Here is a 20977-nt window from a genome sequence, read left to right on the forward strand (position 1 = left end):
CTAAAAGAAAGCAGGGTAGTCATGGATTTTACACCCTGTTGTGAATGTATGTGTGGTATTGTTAGAGTGCAAAGCTATCCAAAATGCAGTGGAGGATCAAAAGGCAAAGATATAATCTATGGGTTTACTTGAAAAAAGGGTCTGAAGGGGCCTCCCAATCAACGATCAACCACGATTCTGAATGTCGCTGCTGTTTATTTTTATTCTTATGAGCCATTCACTTGTTCAATTCAGAACAGAGGTATTTTGTAAAGGCAATCAGTCATAATCTTCCATTACTATCACTCCTGTTTTGCAAGAGAAAGAGCCAACATGTGTTTCATCAAATTAATAGCTTCTTCTGGGTTATAGATTTACAAAAAGTGAATTGTATTAAAAGGCTAAACAATTTTATCGCAATTAAAAACATTTGAGCAATCTACATTTCACAGTTCCGAAGAGTAGTGTCCATCATCTAAGAGTTATTGATGTCTTTCATAGGCAGTAATTCAAAACCATGCGTTAAAGAATGCAATAAAAAGAACATTCATAGCAATTATATAAGTCAGTGTTTTTCATAAGAAACATTTTAGGTATATTTTCCCTTAAATAATATCTTACTCTAAGCATCTCAGAATTACTTTAAATATTTAAAGTGGCATACTGGCATGAAGCATTATCTTCGTAGGGCATAATGGTTTGTGAAAAATGCCAAAGGACAATGATTGTGTAACATGTCCTGATACATTCAGTCATTAGACGGACACACTTAATAGGCAACCAGGTCAGAAAAGCACAACTAGTTTGATGTAGGAAACGAACAATTCATAAATTGACGGAGTTGTATAAATATGTAAATTACCTTACGCTTCATTCCATTGGTCTTGTTAATGAAAAAATTGACTGATTTCCATTTAGGCAATCACAACAATTATGGTAAGCTGATGTGAATCTCTATAGAGAAAAAAATTTAGTGACTGTAGTTAACAAGCTACCATGTTAGATAGTTATGCATTTGCAGTTCTCACATTCAACCTCTAAGGGAGTGAGTTATGAGATTGGATCTGTTGACATGTCAGCCAACATGGGTTTATCTTACAGAGTAATTTACAACGGTGTTAAGTTCTGGTTAAAATGCCAAAAGTGCGACAAATTTCAGCATTGGTCTAGAAGTCAACTGTGCTAACAGGGTAAAAATCCTTCCACCATATTGGTATTTAAGTATAGTCTATGTGATGTGTTGTTAAAAATAGGACTCTGGCGTTCTGAACTATTTGACCCCATGGTTGTGATTTTTTATTTTTAAATATAAAGGGAAAATATTTTGTATCAAGTGGTTTCTGTGAAAATAATTATTAATTTTCAAAATGTACACGAGTCTCCAACGCAGAATATTGTGCTAATGAAAAAGAACATAGGGCATGAAATATCATATGATTAACCTCTAAGCTTTAACCGCCACAGGTATGGTGTTCATGGAATAGAACCTATATGTTGTGGGACTATATTCCAGAAAAAGATGAGGAACTGATTCTGTGAGACTGAGAACATACCCAGGATACTTTCTAATTATTCAGGCACTGTGTTCATCAATAATGTACCTTGATATATATTAATTTCTCTAGTAAAATTATATTATTATAGTATACAAATTCCTTCGAGCAGTCTCTTACCCAATATGCAGATGCTGTGCACGTGCCAGTAAAAGAAGAATATAGGCTGCAGTTCAGTTGGTGGCTCTGGGAACTGCATATTATAGCCAAACAACAAACGTTTTAAAGCCATGTGACCAGAAGGGTCTGACGCACATAGAGTATGTTACTTTTGTAAGTTGAAATTGGGGCAAAAAGTTACAGATGAAAACATTGTCACCTATTTCTGTTTTTCTGTATGTATCTTCATTATTTCAATGATTAGGTTTTTTGAGAAAACCTTGCGCGATCTACACAAATGACCCTAAATTTCAGAAATGTATAGTTTTTGGGTTCATTCAATGGGTTTCAAACCTGTTCCCACAAAAAATGCAAGTATAGAGAAGACAAAAAACTCCCTACCACTTAGAAAAAGGCAAGAAACAGTGGTAAAAATATTTTTTTATATCTTGGGCTCTTCCTGAAACCTGGGAGGATGGTGCCCTTAGCACGGCAAACCTTGTCTTGATGCCAGTTTCAGAACAAAATATGCTTTATTGCACAGCACTTTTTCCCATTTTTTAAAACCAAACTCAAAATATTGTTATATGTTGATTGCTTTCTCGATTTCATCCATGGGAATCTTCAAAGGCTGAATACCTTCATAGTCAATTCAATTCAATTCAATTCAAAATCTTTATTCGGTTTAAGGGCAATAGACCATAAAAGTACATAAAATATTGCACATAACTGTAAACACACATCAGTGTTTAAAATAATTATAAAATAAAAACAATTTGAAAAGGTGCTCAACTTTTAAGGTTCAAGACAAATGGGACAGGTAATACATCAAATATTCATGCTTAAATTAGCAACATGGCCGTAAAAATCCATAGAAATATTGCACACAGCTGTCATCACACTTACAAGGTTAAAATAAGCAGAAGTTAAAAAACTGTTTAAAAAGATGCACAGTAGACTTTTGGGGTTCAAGGATGGCATGTTAGGTAATACATCAGACGTCCAAAATGTGAACTGTAATAAGAAATCCAATTGCAATGCACCATTACAGAATATGGGATATAAACTACGATTAAAGGAGCAAGAAGGTGGGATGGGGAAAGAACAAAAACCTCCAATAAGGTCTGCCACGTGCTTCTACCATCCCCCATTAGATGACCGGACACATCCACCATGTTCTGTGTACTGTGCCACACTGCAGATAATAATCTGTCGGACTAACCCGACATAGTACGTCTAGCCCTCAGTGCTGCTTTAAGGAAGAAACAGACAGGAAAAACAATTTCAGGTGAGCACAAAGATTGTAAATGGAGGAGAGCAGGTCTGCAGCGACGAAGGCTTAGCCTCCTTAATAAGTGTATCAGAAAGTGCTGTCGTGGAGAACTGTGCTAATTTCAAAAGAACATAAAATGCAATCATGATTGAGCAGAGTGATTATCACAGGTGCAGCAGGAGACTGTGTTCCCCTCTGGATCTAAAAAATGTTTAGAAAAGAGAGACCAGTAGATTGTCCCAGCTTTGAAGTGAAAAAGTAGAGACCGCTCCCAGCTGGTCAGCTCCAACGCCAAATACAGAGGGGAATCGTCAGACTAAAGAAGACTGTAATATTGCGACACAGAGGGTTTGGATAACTTGGATTTCAGTCTAATATGTGCTCAGTGGGCCTTAAATAATGTTTTCACCTCAATCTTGGCATTGTTGGGACTGTGGCTAGGTTCAGAGAACCACCAGGGTATGCTGAGGGAGCCAAAAGTGTCTCGTAAGTAACTCAGCCATGGTATGGAGTAAACCTTGTCCAACGTGGAGCAGTCATTTATAATGTCCTTACAGAGTATGGCGGCTGGTTTCAACCAAATACTGATCCATAGTAAAAGCGGCACCATCTGAATCATATCCTCAATAAAACCCTGGTTTGGCTCTAAATGGGTGGTAAGGCTGTGGATGGATGGCGGTGTACTTAATATCCTTTTCAAAAAATGCTTTTCCTCTGCCTTAATAGAACCACATTAATGAAACCCCATACTCCAGCACCCTAAATAGCCACACTAATACATTGGGAGTCATAAACATTCAGAGGTGGAGACAATGCCCCCCTGATTTGGGGTCTAATAAGATTGCTTACTGTGCCAGCGGTTTTGCTTAACTTAACACAAGCCTGAGCGCAATATGGGGATTCCATGACCCTGAGGAACTAAAATGTAATCCTAAGTAACAAAAATTCTCAAAGGATGTCAAGACATGACCATTAAAACTGATTTTATTTAGCCTTAGTTTGCCTGAGCCACAGGACATGATGTGCAACTTGGAAAATTTAGTGATAAGAATCAGTTGGTGCATAAAGGAAGCAAAACAGTCCACCTGGTGTCTCAGGGCTTTTGGTGTACGGGCTAACAATACTGCATCGTCCGCGTATAGTAGAGCAGGTATTGGGGAGCCTGCGATTCTGTGTATACCTGAGTGGAAAGAGGCTAAGGGCCAGATGTAGGTCGCCAAATACCGGTCGGTAACGACCTGGCTTTTGAGATGTAGGTGGGCCTGAATTTACAGAATCGGTATATTTACCGATTCGGTAAATTTACCACTTCGGTATTTTACCGAATCGGTAAATATACCGATTCTGTAAATCCATATGTAGGTGACACTCCTAAGAGTGCCACAGGCCCTTTATTGGGTGGTAAAATACCGAATTCAGGTGTGCATGCACATCTGTGCATGCACACCTGTGCCATGTGACACACAGACATGCCCTTAGGGCATGTCTGTGTGCCACATGGCACACAAGCCTGTACTTGGGGTGCTAGAGGGTGTCAAAGTGACACCCCTGCACCCTTGCAGGATTCGGTATTTACCGAATCTGTAAATACCGAATCGGTATTTCACATTGATTCCTATGGGCTGCAAGGCCCATAGGAATCAATGTGAAATACCGAATCGGTATTTACAGATTCGGTAAATACCGACTCTTACATAATCGGTAATTTTTTACCTACATCTGCTTCCTTCCTATTTACCGACTCTTAAATACCGATTCGGTATGAGTCGGTATTTAAGAGTCGGTAAATAGGAATTACCTTCATCTGGCCCTAAATGTGCTGTTAAACCGTTAATATATAAAATAAATAATAAAGGTGCCACTATACAACCCTGCCTCACCCCACTCTTTAAGGGAAATTCAGAAGAAAGCTCCCCAAGCGAAGTTAGACGGATCAGTGCAGAGAGATCAGAGTGCAGGCAGTATTAGAAATTAACCAGAGGGGGGGGGTCCACGCCTTGATCCAACAACATTTGCTAAAGTTTGGTTCTGTTTACTGAAGTAAAGGCAGTGGATACATTCATAAAAGCTAAGTGTATGGGGGAGCGCTTGGTCTTAGTGTATTTGGAGATTGTCAAAGCCAGATTCAGACATTGTTCATTAGTACCTAGTTTAGGCCGAAATCCATATTGAAAAGGGGAGAGTATATCCTTATCAGCTGCCCATTCAACCAGGCGATCATAGATGACTCTGCCAATGATTTTAATCGTGCTATCAATGAGCGAAATTGGTCGATAACACTTGGGCAACAATCAACCTCCCTTTTGAATATGGGTACTATTGTTGCAGTAGACCATGAGTGCGGCATAGAAGAAGATAGGGAAATGTTAAAAGTATTCGTGATAAGAGGGCCCCAGATTTCGGGCATGGATTTCAGCAGGTCCATCAGTACCCTGTCTGGGCCTGGGGCTTTCCCTCCCTTATTATGCTGAATGGCTGACTCAACCTCCTCCAAAGTTAGCAAAAGTGGGGGAGAATTCTGCAGTGTGATGTGGAAAGAAGTGGACATAATTGGCTCTTCCTCAGTGGGATGAATAGAGGCAAAATGGGTAACCAGGTCCACACCAGAGATGCTGTTTTGGAGAGGGGGATTGATGGGAGAATTCCTGGACCATATTAAGTTTACTGTGTCCCAGAAGGATTTACTATCCTTTCCCTGGGATGCAAGTTCTAGAAGTTCCCAATCTTGATTGTATACTTCCCTCTTCCTAATTGCAAAGGCAGTTTTCTACTTATTGCGTGCCAAGGAGATTTCGATCTTATTCCTGGGGCATGCACTTAGGGCTTTCCTTTGCCTCCTGTTTGCCAGTGAACAAGCCCCGTCGAACCATCTTGGGTTCGTGTTTGGGATACGAATAGGCTTAAGCATAGAGTCCCTAATTGCTTGCATTAGCCAGTCATAGTGATGGGCCATAGAGTCCAGAACATTCTCCCCTAAACAGCGTAGGAATTTGTTTAAATGTAACTTAAGGACTGTGAGCGACTCTTTAAGATTATGCATACGCCAAATTAGGCGGAGGCCATCCATGGAGTGTTGCGTAAGGGAGGCTAAATTCCTGTTACATGCCATGCCTTTAAGCGGTAAAAGCATGGAAGCACTTAAGGCTTTATGAGCGCCCCAGTCTGTAGGCAGGATCTCACTTTTGGAGAACCAAGATAAAAAGTCTAAGCTGACAAACATATAATCTATGAGGGAATCTCTCCTAAATGATATCCATGTATTGCATGCTCCCCCAAGAGTTTCAAGTAAATCAACCAAACCACAGGCAGGAAGATGTCTAGAAAGTTCAATGTCCCTAGCATCTTGCAAAACACAATGCCTATTTGTGTCCGAATCTTGTTACCTGGGACTCCCATTGATCTTAGCATTAAAGTCACCGCAAAGAAAAAAGTGAACTAGTGAAGTACTATTGTCAACCTTAGATTGTAGTAGGGATACAAAATTAAATAGGCTAATATAGTGTAAGCAGCTAGTGTTGGAAAGATCATTGTTATAGAAATGTATCAGATAAAAAGCCTTTGGTACTCGTATTATTAGTGCTAAAAAGGCAGAGGAACTAGATTTAAACAGTGATACCTCTACCTGTAGGCTCAGACTAACCCAGGTAGCTAATCCACCAGCTGCTTGGCCGTGGGTGGAAGGAGTGGCAGGATTTGAATAACAAGCGTAGCCCATAAAAGGTCTCCTGCAGAAGGATTAAATCAAACTTAGATACGAATGCCTTCCAATCATCATTGTTAATATTCCCTTTGAGACCTGCCACATTCCAGCTAAGGAGGGAAAGAGTTCTGTAGTGTGAGTGTGGAGTATGGGTGGTGGTTGCGACTGTCGCTGACTCTGGCATTGGGGTAACAGTGATTAACTCTGAGGGGATGACTACCAATGGTATGGTGCCGTAAGGAGCGGGTGCTGTGACTGTCTTTGGGGCTGAGAGTCAGTCCAGACCGGAAAGTGCCTCAAATCTGTTAGATATGGGAATGAGGAATGAGACAGGGGAGCACTCTGTGAGGCCTGGGATGGCGGCAAGATATTAAAAAGTGGTTGACTGATAGTGGCTATCGGGACTAAAATGTCTCTGTGTATGTTTACGTCCCTATGGAGGTTAAGGGAAAGGTATAACATGAACACAACTAGTTGAAACTAGATTGGGTGGGCACAGCCTGGAATCAAAGGGGGGTCTGTAAAAGAAGCCAAACGGAACCATAGAAATAGAAGTGGAAGCCCCGTTACTGATTTTTGCTTTGAATAACTAATGATGTACAAGCTCTGGAAGTCTAAAATTAATCACAATACAGACCCCGTGTGAGAATCTAGCCAATTTGGCCCAATCCATGGGCATCTCCTTACGTGCAGGATGTCCTTAATGTGCCGATACTGCAGGCCTTTATGTCGAGCCAACCAATTTAAAGTTTTGTTGAAAAGCTGCTCGTAGGATTCACGTTGTTCCGGACACAAAGAGGGAGCCCCTCTCAAGACGACCACATACGGGCAAGCAGCAGGGGGAGGTTGATGACTGGAGAATGTGAATGCATCTGGGAATGAGATGGTATCTCTTCCCTCCGGGGCCCTTACATGGTTAATGAGTTGAGCAGAGAAGGGAGGTACTTGGTCTGCAAACTGTCTGGAAGTGGATTTTCTGTTATGCAGATGAGCAGCTTGGGCTGGCAAATTGCTAGCAGAAGGTAAAGCCTGAGTAACTGATATACATTTTTCAGAAGGACCGCCAGGCATCCTACTCAAGGTACAGAGCCTGGTGGGGGTACTGATTGGAATTCCTTTGGCTAAGTCTAAAAAGTTGATGCCCAGTGTGGCCATATTGGATTCAATAGAACAGAATTAACTTCAGTTTTGACTGTACCCTGCTAATGCTGATTTATAAATGAAACTATATTTATATATTGACTATAAGATATTCCCGTGTGTGTTTTGTTGTTTTGATCTTCTGCGCATTGATTGCACAAGTTATTCAATTTATTTCTACTGGTTCAAAATCTGCAAACAGTGAACTGTCAAAGAATTGTTTTAAATATAACTAAAAAGAAATCATATTTCTTGAATAAAATCCCTTGTTGGCACACTTTACCTGACATTACTAGAATTGCCCAAGCCTCCAAGGGTGTATTGGGTTCTCCCACCATACTATTGCACTTTTAGAAAGTTGGCATTTTCGTACCTTAGCCTTTTGGTGTCTGCAGCCTGTCTCTGGTCACATGACTGGGTGTTTTTTGCAGTTGTTGTTGGTTGTTGTTGGCTTTGTGTATTCTACCTAGACAGCCACACACAATTGGAGCTTAGCTGTGACTGAGTGGCCTATCCTGCAGGATGGGAGGGAGGACCTAGACCCAGTTACACTTACACCTGAATACGCTTTGTTTTGTCCCCACACAAAGAGCTGTCTCTAGTTAGTCTGGAGCCAGGGCTAGAAGGGCAGACCATCTGTGCACTTCAAAGGCATGTCTCTAGAAGTTTACCCCCACTTCAACGACACAACTGTGTATAAAAGAAGGACAGCAGATACCACTACATCAGTACATTTCTAGACCTGTGGATACTCTGCCAGGAAGAAGGACTTCCACTCTGCTGGACTGCTACTCTGCTGGACTCCTGCTTTGCTGTGCTGACCAGCTGCCCTCTTGCCTGGGTGAGAAGGAATGGACCTGCATCTCTTGAACCTAGAACCCAGAGTGACTTCAAGGGCTAGTTGGCTTGCCTCCAATCTGAAGCCTCAGGGACATAACAGGCTTCCAATAACCTTGCAGCTGCATCTGAATTCTGCTAACTGTGATTCTACCCTGCCAAGTGGGCCCACCCCAGTCCTGGACCCTTGGAAATGGGCCTAGGGTGCTTCAGCAGAACCGATGTGTCTTCTCTGCTAAATGGCGCTTCCTTGAGCCGAACTTATGCATCTCCTTAGCTTAGTGGAGCAACCTTCAGCAGAACCGATGCATTGCCATTGCTGCGTGTATTGGGCCTGGTGCAGAAGGTTGTCCGCATCACCCTCGCATCTTCGGCACCAGCACATCACCAGTGGTGCTCCAAACAAGGGCTCTTCATCTCTCGTAAACTGCAGCTTGATGATGCCAGCCTCCGCATCGCAGGCTCGCAGCTCCTCTGAATTGCCAGCTGTGCGCCTCATCCTTGATGCTCGGACTTCACACCGCAAGCCCTGTCGGAGGGATCCTCGAAGTCGACGCAATAGAACCTTGCACCACAGCCTCACCGCAACTTGGAACTGACAAATTGCTTTAACTGTGCTACACTTCTTCATCGCAGATCCATGCACCGCTTCAAAACCAGGATTTAAGGTACTTTGTTCAGCTGGCCTAACTGGGCCCTTGTATCCGGCCCATGCTCCATCGCGTTCAGCCTGCACTTGTGACTTTGTCCCAGTCTGGTATGACCTGATATCTGATGTGGGGGCTTTGTACTTTTTGGTGTTATTTTACCCTAAAACTTTATTATTCATTATCTCCGGTTTCCCTGATTGGATGTTTTGGCATTTTGTTCTTGTTTTCTTCATTAAAAATGACTCTATTTTTCTAAACCTGGTGTGGGACTTTTTGTGTGGTGTTTTTACTGCTTTACTGTTCCAAGTGTTGCACAAATACTTTACACATTGCCTTCAAGTTAAGCCTGGTTGCTCTGGCCAAGCTACCAGAAGGTGAGCACAGGCTAATTTGGGGTTTGCCTTTGCTTTACCTTGACTAGGATTGTGGTTGCTGCTTAACCAGGACTCACAACCCAGTCAAACAACAACCCAATTTTTTATAGTTTGAGTTTTAGGTACAGGTGGAGGAATATAAATCAACTTTTGATGCACCACTTACAAATCCTCAGTAGCTCCTTCAGAGTGCCCGCAGACACTTGCTCACTGAAGAAAGAGTCCACACAATCTTCACATACAAAGCATTCTCTTTCAAGGAGGTATGCACAGTGGCTGACTTGCTCGGTGTCCACTGACAGAGGCACACCTCATGGTTGTCTTACTAGTCTGGTACCACTAGGCCAATGGTGCAGGTACACCTTGTTACCAATGGAGATAGCACAAACGTTTTGGGGCCTGCTTGTTGAAACCCACTGTTCTCAATCAACAAACTCTGGCCGTGTGGTATCCATAGGGACAGTGGCATCAACCATGGGCGCAGTATAATCAAGGACCTAGGTTGAGACAATCTAAGTCCTGGGGTAGTGACAGCAGTTGAAATGGCAACAGTTAAAGAACTGCTTGAGCTAGAATAACAATTGCAATGGCCACAGAACTGGATTACCCACCTTCAGCAATCTTATAAATCCAAACCAGGGGATAACGTTAAGGAAACTTCAAAACCTCTGGGGACATCTGGTAGGTACATAGAAGCTCCCTGGGGCACAATAGTTGGAGGATGACTTGAAGGAAATGCTATCACACTCAATGGAAGAAAAACTTAATTGATTTTCCCCTAGTCATCAATGGTGTTCTGTGAAGTAGATGACTCCTAAACTGCTGATGGAGGGGAATTTATTCTTGGCATGGTTGTATCTCACCAGATGTCTCTCACAGGTCCTCTCAAGCCACTTTGCTAGCAGCCTGCAGGAACGGACTGACCCTTTATTCCATCCAGTATTTCCCCAGTAGGATTGGAGCATTTTGCAGGTCGATTCTTAAAGCTCATGGCTGCTGCTGGTATCTCTGAATTTTCAGCAGCTCCCACACTTAATTGCATCAGGTAAAGGGGTCTTCGACGAGAGAGAAAGGATTGCAGGAGGTAGAAACAATGAGAGAGGAGAGTGGGAAAAGAGAAATAGGATAGGAGAGGAAAGAGAGATGGACGAAGGAATGGACGGATGGATGGATGGAAAGAGAGAGAGAAAGAGTGAGGCGAGGAAAGGGGCAATGCTGGTTTGAGTATTTTTACCAGGGTTGCTTTTGGTTTCCTAATCCAGCCTTGGCAGCCAGGCACTCCTCCTTTAAGTTCCAGTTAAGCATCTTTCTTAGGCTGGCATGTCTCTCACCTTAAATTTGCTAATTGATAGATTAACCTATAGTCCACTTGCTGGAAAGGGTCTAGGATTTATAACTAAGAAGAAGTGAGAGCAAGGATGTGTCAGAAGTAAGGATGAGTTCAGATATGGTTCACAGAGTTTATTTACACAAGACATAAACTTGTGGGTTGCCTCGTTGATTATACACTTTAATCAGATCCGTGGTGTGGGTGCAGCTGCATCCTATCCCAGACAGCAATCATTGTTTGCATAGTTCAAATAGGCAACCAAATATTACTAAGAAATTACTGATCAATCTCTCTGTTAGATGGGCCATGGAAAGTACATTTTAACAGTATTATACAAGGGATAATGTACCCCCTCCCGAACATAACAAGGATATTGCAAGTCACCGTGGAGTTCATAACCATATAAAGGAACAAGGCGAAGGCCGAGTTCCTTTATAATGTTAAGGAACTCTGAGATGGCTTGCAATATTCTTATCATGCATGTCAGCTGGTACTTTATCCCATATAAGACATGGTCACTACATCACCTTTCCCACAATTCACCTAAAACCTTGGGGCCATATTTGTGAGCCCCTTACGCCACTGGAGCATCACTTTTTGTGACGCTCCGGCACTGCAAACTACAAAAGCATATTTATGAAGTCATACAAAGACACTTTACGTGGCTTTGAATAGCCTCACAGATATAGAGTAAGGCAAGGCAGTGCAAATTGCTGCGTGGCCTTACTCTGTGCTAGGGAGACATTCCATGGGCATTGCGGTGGGTGTTCCTATGCAACACCCATGGATGTTGACACTTTCCCCGATTTACAAAACCATGTAAATCTGGGGTTGCGCCAAAACCTTACGCCTCCCCAAGGGAAGGCACAACGGAGCAAACAGAGAGAAATAACTTTATTTCTCCTTGTTTAGTCCTCTTTCTATGTGTGCTGCATTCTTCAGCACACATGGAAAGAGAAAAAAGCCTCTGAGGATTGTTTTTGTTCAGAAAGGTGCTGTCCAAATGGCCTCCCAGGATTGTTTTTGTACAGGAAGGTGCTGTCAAAATGGAGTTTTCTAAAGGCAAGTCTTGATAAAAATGAAGGCTTGAATTACCGAATGACAGTCTAAACTTGATACCAAGGTGTAGTAGCATGAAAAGTGTAAAAATGCTATCAGCACATATACTATTTTTTCACAAAATGTATTTTAAATAGGTCTGAGTTGAGCAAGAAAAACATCTGCATGTTATGGGTAAGGTAGAAATGTATGTTTAGGATTTTTGCAGCTGGCTAGGCTCCACTCATTGCCACTTCAGATACTATCTAGCATAACGTTTGTCTCAATATTTATATTTTATTTCTTTTAACCCCTCCTGTGCTCATGACAAAGTCAGCTCGTCATGAGCCACGGCGCTCCGGTGCTCATGACGAGCTGAGCTCGTCATGACCGCACCCGTTAAATGGAACGCTCGTATGCTGGGCTGATTCCCATCCTGTGCTGAGCGTTCCATTGGAACGGGCGTGATGAGCACCGGAGCGCCGTGGCTCATGACGAGCTGACCTCGTCATGAGCACCGGGGCGCTGTGCGCGCCCCCCCCCGCCCCCCAGCACAGCGGGGGGAAACAGCCCCACAGTGAAGGGGTTAAAGCCTACTACTATTCTCCCTTTTGGTGGAGTTTATTTTCTTCAACAGACCAAATTACCTTGATTTATATCATAAGTGCAATATTGAGATCTTATAACCGTATTATTTTTAAAAACAAAGGTGTTTTTCCTTCCTTGAGTCATGTGAGAAATGAGTCTATGAAAGTATTATGGAGTATTTAAAAGTGATAATGTCTTTGTTAGGTGCATTGTTCCTGGACGTTCCTATAATTTTAATTTGAATATCAATGCTTTTTATTATCTTTGTTTCAGGAATCAACAATATTGTACTCCGAATGGTGTCGTTTATGGGCTTAGTTTGGCTAATTCTATCTCTTGGCCTAGCTTGCGTTTCTGCACTAAGTCTGACATCAGCTGCATGGTTCATCAACCAAACTGTATCATTTGGAATTTTTATCCATTGTAATGGGCCAACCAAGTTTCCCTGTAACCAGACATGCACAGTGTACAGAAGATTGGATGACATTCCAGATGTCGCTTGGCAGGTATGTAAAGTATATTATATCTATCAGCATATTCAAAACAACTGTACTAATCTTTTTGGGAACAATCAGCTTGCATCTCTCACCACAGTATGAGTATATAAAATATGATGTTAAAAACACAGTATTAAGGGGCGTGGCTAGCAGCCTACGATGGCGGCCGCAGCTTAGAGAGGCTCCCGAGCAGAGGCGGCTTCCCACTGTAATCCGGCACATTAATCCTTAGTTTGACGGTGCCCGAAGGGGTGGATCGGACCCGGAGTCCCTGCGGCACCCAGCGCAACATTTTGGGGACGGCGGCTGCCAGACCGCAGGACCGAAACACTTGCCGGAGCTCGGAGAGAGGTGGGGCCTATCATCAGCCGACGAGCAGCGGAGTGGCGGACAGACGGAGGCCGACCGGAAGTTGCTTCTCGGTGGCGGTGACTGGCCGGAAGTACCGGCTCACTGAAAGCGCTGCCCAAACACCAGTGAAGTGTCCTCCGAGAGCCCGGTGGCAAGGGCGGGGCCCCGCGACATCCAGCAACAGCCGGCGCGGCCGTGAGGTCAGGCTCGGGGGTGCGAATAACACCGCAAATCAGAGACACGGAGCCGCCATTTTCCGCGTTGGACGCACGTAGAGCCCCGAGTCCCTGCGGCGGCTGCCCTTGCTGAGCAGAGATCAGACCGGCCTCTCGACCGCGCACACAGAGGTCCGCTGCCTTGGAGAACTCATCTTTGCCGGAGGACGGGGGTGAGGCGGTCACAAGCGGCAAGGGCGGTGAGACGGACACCCCCTCCTAGTGAGACGTCGTCGGGGGCTGGAGGGACACAGGCGGAGCGCAAGTTGAGGGGGCACCAGCCCTTCTTGGCCCGAACACCGATCCTCAGTGGCTGCTTGAACCGCTGGTACATACTGCATCATGGCAAACAGAGGCCCCCGGCACAACGCTACCCAGGCCAAACTGGACAAATTCGCCTATGACAGGCAGTCTCCTCCCCAAGAGCAACGCAAGACGGCGGGGAAAACGACGGAGACCGAGGGGGCTAAAAAGGCCACAATTGAGGATGTTTTGGCGGCACTAGCCCAGGTACAAGCGACAGTGGGAGCTACAGCCACTGAGGTCACCTTGATACGGGCAGACCTCCAAAAAATGTCCGAAAGGGTCAAACAGGTGGAAGTTGTCACCAAATCCTTGGTCGAAGATGTGTCCGAACTACAAACGGCAATGGAGCGCCTACAAACGGACAACAAACTGCTTCGAGACAAACTGGCCGACCAGGAAGGTCGCTCTCGGCGCAACAACGTCCGAATTTTAGGTGTGCCAGAATCGGAAGATACGGGGGCAATGGACCTATATGTGGAAGACGTCATCAAAACCAGTCTCCAGCCTAAGGGACTGTCGAATTTCTTTTCGGTGGAACGGGCCCACAGGGTGCCGGGGGGAAAACCTAAGACAGGAGGCCCACCTCGGCCAATTCTGGCAAGGCTATTCAATTTTAGAGACCGCGACGCCATCCTACAGACCGCGAGAGTGGCGCCAGCCATCCAGATCCAGAACTCAAGAATAGCATTCTTCCCGGACTACACGGCGGAGGTCTCCAGGAGGAGGAAGACGTTTCTGGAGGTGAAAAAAACATTGAGGGAGAAAGAACTGCCATACTCGATGCTGTTTCCGGCCCGGCTGCGAGTAGTAGCGGACAAGAAGGTGTGGTTCTTCGACACCCCGGACGCTGCCCGGGACTGGCTTGAGGGATGGCACACCGTGGAACGGCAGCGAAAAACACACAGACCAAATCATGACCGCGGAGGGAACAGCAGGACAGGCTCACAAACGTCTGGTCTAGAAGGAGCAGAGGGCTCTCCCTCGCATGGATTTGCAGGGACCGGCGGAGAGGAATGACCCCTACTTTGAGATCGGCATTGGTAGCAGTCGCTGACCATGGACACACCGTTTAACTGCTGCACATGGACTCTGGCGAGACTACTCCGGAAGCATGCAGGGTTGCCGCCTGCTCGGGGAGACGCTCTCCCCCCTACACGCAAGTACTCTGGTTGTGGGATGGGTGAAGCACTCTGCTCAGTTGGGGGGGCGGGCAGTTGAAAGTCCGTTAGGCAGGGATGCAGTGAGGGGGGGTTGGGGAAGGGATTGTTTTTTTAAAGTTAGGAACACGCATATACGGTCAAAGACTCAGACTAGGCTTCCACAGGAGTCACTACAAGGCGGGAGGAGAGGGCAGGGGACTGAAGTTCCCATGAGGACCTTCGACACTTTCCTACGCAACTATACACCCAGCACCCGTAACGCACTTACCCATCGATGTATCGTAGACCCCATAGTATTACATGGCTGACGTTCCAATTCCTGACGGGAGTGGAGTATCAGTTGAAACACAGTGCCCCTCCTTACGCCTCATGACCTGGAATGTGAGAGGACTGGGGGACAAGGTGAAACGGGGGCTGGTACTAACCGCACTTAAGAGACAGAAACCCACCATAGCACTACTACAGGAAACTCATTTAATAGGGAGACCTACCAAGGCCATGGATAGGCGAGGCTACAAGATGATAGTCCACTCAGATTTCACGTCCAGCTCCAGGGGGACCGGTATCCTGATACAGAAAAACACGAGGTTCATCCCCCTACTTACTAAGACTGATGAACAAGGCTGCTTCGCAGCCCTGCAGGGGCAGTGGGAGGGGAAGCTTCTCAACTTAGTTTCAGTATACATTCCACCGGCATTACACTCAGTACACCTCCCTAGGTTGGGGGACTTTATTCTGACTCTCCCCGAGGGGGAGGTTATCCTTGGGGGGGACTTCAACGCAATTCTGGATTCACAGCTCGACCGGTTTCCAACACCAGTCCCCACGGGAGGGGTCCCCCGCCTCCAACAATTCATAACAGCCATGGGCCTGATTGCTATCTGGAGGCACCTCCACCCCGGTGAGAAACAGTACACCTTTCACTCCGCGGTACATGGGAGTCTGTCGAGAATTGACCACTTTCTAACCCTGGGAGATGGTCTCCAACATGTAGATACAATGGAGATTCACCCTCGAGGGATTTCGGACCACTCCCCACTTACTCTCACACTCTCCTCCCAGGAGCGAACGCACAAACGCATATATCCAATACAGGCGACTTATCTCAAGATTCCCCAGGTTCGCAAAGCTCTTAAAATAGCGACGACACAGTATTTTACTGAGAATATCCACTCCGTGCGCTCCTCCGAGGTACTATGGGAGGCATATAAAACGGTCTTGCGGGGGCAAGCCATAAACACCATCACAGGCTACAAACGAGAACGCTCACAGGAACTAGATGATCTGGACATAACTTTGCAGGAATTGACAACGACACACGAACAACACCCCACTCCATCCACCCTACACGCACTGACACTGCAACAGCAGCTATATAATGATCACCTACGCGTCCACGTAAAAGGGCATTTAACCGACACTCAAAATAGGATCTACGAGGTGGGTGACAAGGCGGGGAGATTATTGGCATGGCTTGACAAACGGGAAGGGAGTTCTAGGGGAATCCAACGCTTGAAGGACGAATGTGGGGGGATACGTACTAACCCGGGACAAATTATTGAACTGCTTGCGTCCCACTTTGAACGGGTATACACCCCTGAACACGTGATTACTTCTCAAAATGGCCAGGGAAGTCCTAGCACCGATCGAGGTCCGAACACTGTCCTCGGAGGTGGCATGTGAATTGGAGGCAGACATCACCGCTGATGAAATACAACTGGCTATTCGAGCCTTGAATCCGGGTAAGGCCATGGGACCTAACGGAATACCTGTAGAATGGGATCAATCAGTTCCTGAAACCCTCAGTACACATCTGCTGGGGATGTTTAAGGAATGTCTGGAGAAGGGTTCACTCCCGCCGGACCAGAGAGCGGCGACTATAGTAGCCATCTCCAAACCAGGCAAACCACCTGAAGAATGCTCCTCATACCGCCCTATCTCGCTGCTTAATGCAGAGGCTAAAATACTTGCCAAACTCCTAGCGACGAGAATTTTGCCCCATTTACCATCTCTTATACACCCGGATCAATCAGGATTTATGCCACACAGAAATACGGCATTAAATCTACGCAGACTGCACGGAGTACTAGCCAAGACGGAGTCGGTCACATCACAAGCAGTGATATTAGCCCTTGATGCTAAGATGGCTTTTGATCTTGTGGAGTGGGCATACTTGTTTGAGGCACTGTCGCGCCTGGGATTCGGGCCCCGCTTTATTGCGTGGGTCAGACTGTTGTACACTGACCCGGTAGCTCGGGTGGTGGCCAATGGACACATCTCGCGGATGTTCCCACTAGGGAGGGGTACGAGACAAGGTTGTCCCCTCTCGCCATTGCTGTTCGCGATCTCGCTGGAACCCCTTGCCACTCTTATTAGAACCTCGCCCCTACTGAAGGGCATCTGCTGGAGGGAGGGTTGGGAAGACCGGCTGTCCCTGTATGCAGACGACATGCTGATATACCTAACTAATCCGGTCATCGGAGTGCCTGCCCTATTACATCTCTGTGATACTCATGGCAGAATATCAGGCTATACACTTAATTGGAGCAAATCAGAATTGTATGTTCTGAGGGGGGAGGCTCCGGCCCTCGACGAGGGGTGTCCTCTGAAGATAGCGGGATCGTCGTTTAAATATTTAGGCATTTACGTTACCAGAGACCCCGCAGAATTCATGGACAAAAATCTGAAGCCCCACTTAGATATCCTTAAACGAGACGTTACATTCTGGTCGGGCCTCCCGTTAACGCTCTTGGGACGAGCTGCACTTTATAAAATGATGGCCCTGTCGAGATTTTTGTATGTCCTTGAAAATACACCTTACCCGGTAGCCCCTAGGTTCTTTCAGACGGCGGCTGCATTGGTCTCTAACCTTCTATGGGGGAACCTCCCCGCACGCATCTCCCAATCCAAACTGCATAGAGGTTGGTTTGACGGTGGTATCGCCTTACCCAACTTAAAATTGTATTACTGGGCGGCACACCTTAAACCCATCAACCATTGGCTCCATACTTCACAAAACGAACCAGCATTCCAGGCTGACAGGGGGCAACTGGACACTGACAGCTTATTGGCTCCATTATATGACCACCGTAAAATTTGCGCCTTAGTGGGGCCCACCAAACTAACGGTAACACTTTGGCATACGGCGACGGCGGCGCTGGGTTGGAAGGGGAATATCACCAAGCTGACTCCACTGTGGGACTCCCGAGTCCTCGGCCACATGAGGAACAGCAAGGGGTTTTCACACTGGGACACTATAGGGATATCCACGGTGGGCGATCTTTGGGACAGGGGGGGGGGTGGTGCCCTTCAATAGACTGAGAGAACAGTATGAACTCAGCGAGAGGGAACTCTACAGGTACATCCAGATACGACATGCATTGTTAGCGGCTCTGCCCATAGACACAGACCTGCCCGAGTCCTCCCCGCTGGAGGATCGCCTCCTCACTGAATTTATGGTTGAACGCGCGACTTCTCTTACCTACCGCAAATTACTCAACAACTTACCGGACCCAACACTGTCCTTAAAGGTGAAATGGGAGGGAGACACTAGTGAAATGGACGAACATGAATGGAATGGGGCACTGGCGTCACCTAAGGAAGTAGGCATCTCTGCAAGACTACGACTAGTGCAGTTGAAGATACTACACAGGGTATACTACACAAGGACAATGTTACACCGTATCCACAGGATAGAACACCCTTACTGCCTTTGTGGGTGCGTGGAGGAGGGTACATTCTTTCACACCATATGGGACTGCCCCCGAATTCAGGAATATTGGAGACAGGTATTGCGAACAATCTCACAAACACTGGAAATAACACTATTGCCTGAACCGAAGAGTTGCCTTCTAAACGTGTGGGGACCTACGGATCTCTCTAGACACGGGCAACTCTGGGTTACAGTAGGATTGATGGTAGCAAAACCAGATATCGCACAACGCTGGGGAGTGGCAGACATGCCGACCAAGTCGCAATGGTGTTTAAATATGGATAAGGTAATGTTGACGGAAAGGGCGGTGTACTCTAGCCGCGCATGCCCGGGGAAGTGGAATAAAATCTGGACCAAATGGAATCTATATAGAGGGGAGATTTGCGACCCCTTGCGGGAGGACGAACAGGAAGAGTCGGATGAAGAAGAGGAGGAGGGCTAGCGGAGTGAGCGTTCTATGAGGAGGGGGAGACCAGGGATTGAGAGAGTAGCCTTTCATTACATTATCACGCAAGATAGATGGGAGGGGAGTGCGTGGAGCGCCGATTGGGAGGGTTATGTACTTGATCACAACTATGACCCTCAGGGGATGTAACGAGACTGGGAGATAGTCTGACAGGTAACACTTGGGTGAGTTGTTTACAAACGATCAGTATCACTCTATGAATGACCACATTGTTGTTCCTAACAGTTACTTTGATTTGTTCTTGTTCATGAAAAATGTAAAAGAAAAAACCATCACTTTTTGAGAAACTGATGCATGTGCCACACCTCTTTAACGCAGCCACTGTGCTACAATCCATACTAGTAAATAATCTTTAAGGTGCTGTATTGTGATTAACACCATGCGATAACGGCCAGCCCGTTGGGTTGTAGGCATTCCGCAGTGTAATTGAATGATGTAATAAAGGTTTTTGGAAGAAAAAAAAAACCACAGTATTAAAGTCATGCACAAAATTACAAAGGTGAAAGTACAGGTTATAAATCCCAATGTGCTGGCAATATTTGTTTATTTATTTGTCTAAGCATTTTATAAAACAATTTCTTGTGGCAGGGGGCACTTCGTAGCTGTCCTGAGGGTGTGCGAGAAGTTCTTTGTGAATCCTGTAACTATTTTTAGCAGAGGACGAACAGAGACTATGAAGTGCCCATGTCACCTGCCTGTTGATTAGTCAGTTGCAGTTTTCTTCACTCTTTTGTGGTTAAGGCCCTGTGCCTAAGAAATGCTTGCAGAGTGTAAACCCATGAGTTTTATGGACAGGACAAGTTTTTTTCCTGACACAGCCAGATTGGGAAGGATTTTGGAGTTCAGCGCACAATACATTGCAGAGTTGAGCACTCAGCACCTGGATCCTCCTCAATAATAAAACTATAGTTTCCTATTCAGTGACGGGGTATTGAATGATTGACATGCTAGAAGCATATGGCCTTACAAAACCACTCATAGTACAACTCCTGTGGCTGTGGTAAAAGATTAAAGAACTACACTTTCTCTAATTTTGTAGAAAATTGGTCAAACTGATCTCTTTTAGTATAATTTTTGCATGATAGAAGTTAGCCCTCCCTTTTCCCTTGAAATTTTAGACACCAGAAAATAGTGACTAGCCACATGTCCTTTGGACCATATTTAAAAAAAAAAGTTTATTGAAGAATTAAAACAGTCATAGCATAAGTCAGTATGTTATATAGTCAACTACATAGTAAGATGTGAACAACATAGCAAATGAAGAGAACTAAAAAGTCAAAATGAATAAGTCACCAAAAAGGCAATACATGAAGTGATATAATAAGAAAGAAGACATGAAGCTAAAAGGTGAATACAAGGAAAGTAAAAAGAAGAGAGTGGACAGAAGGATATGAGATTTTTGTTTTTTATTTTAATGATAAAGTTTTCTATAGCGCGAACTTGACCCTAGAAAAGTATCAGATCACTTTACAAATAGTTCAATAGGTAGAAAATAGATAACCAAGAAACATAAATGCTTACACTGTTCATTGTCAAGTACATGTTGAGACAAAATTATACGATAGTAAGAGATGATAAGATATCCTATTAAAAAATGATTGAAATATAACATGAATAATAACTCATAGATTAAATTGATCAAAAAAGCTTGTTAGACATGTGAAGACATTTTTGCATCAACAATAGCACTGTCAGATAAATAAATGATA

General features: G+C 45.1%; 1 protein-coding gene across 1 annotated transcript in view; it reads left to right on the forward strand.

Annotated features, from left to right (window-relative positions):
- LHFPL7 (LHFPL tetraspan subfamily member 7) overlaps positions 1 to 20977 on the forward strand; it is a 199684-nt gene that overhangs the window by 23505 nt on the left and 155202 nt on the right. Inside the window, exon 3 of the mRNA XM_078666080.1 lies at positions 12835 to 13067. Within this exon, the coding sequence (XP_078522206.1) occupies positions 12858 to 13067 (210 nt within the window). The 5' untranslated portion in view covers positions 12835 to 12857. The remainder of the gene's footprint in view (positions 1 to 12834; positions 13068 to 20977) is intronic.

The sequence above is a fragment of the Lissotriton helveticus genome, chromosome 11 (assembly GCF_964261635.1).
Source record: "Lissotriton helveticus chromosome 11, aLisHel1.1, whole genome shotgun sequence".
Taxonomy (NCBI): Eukaryota; Metazoa; Chordata; class Amphibia; order Caudata; family Salamandridae; genus Lissotriton; species Lissotriton helveticus.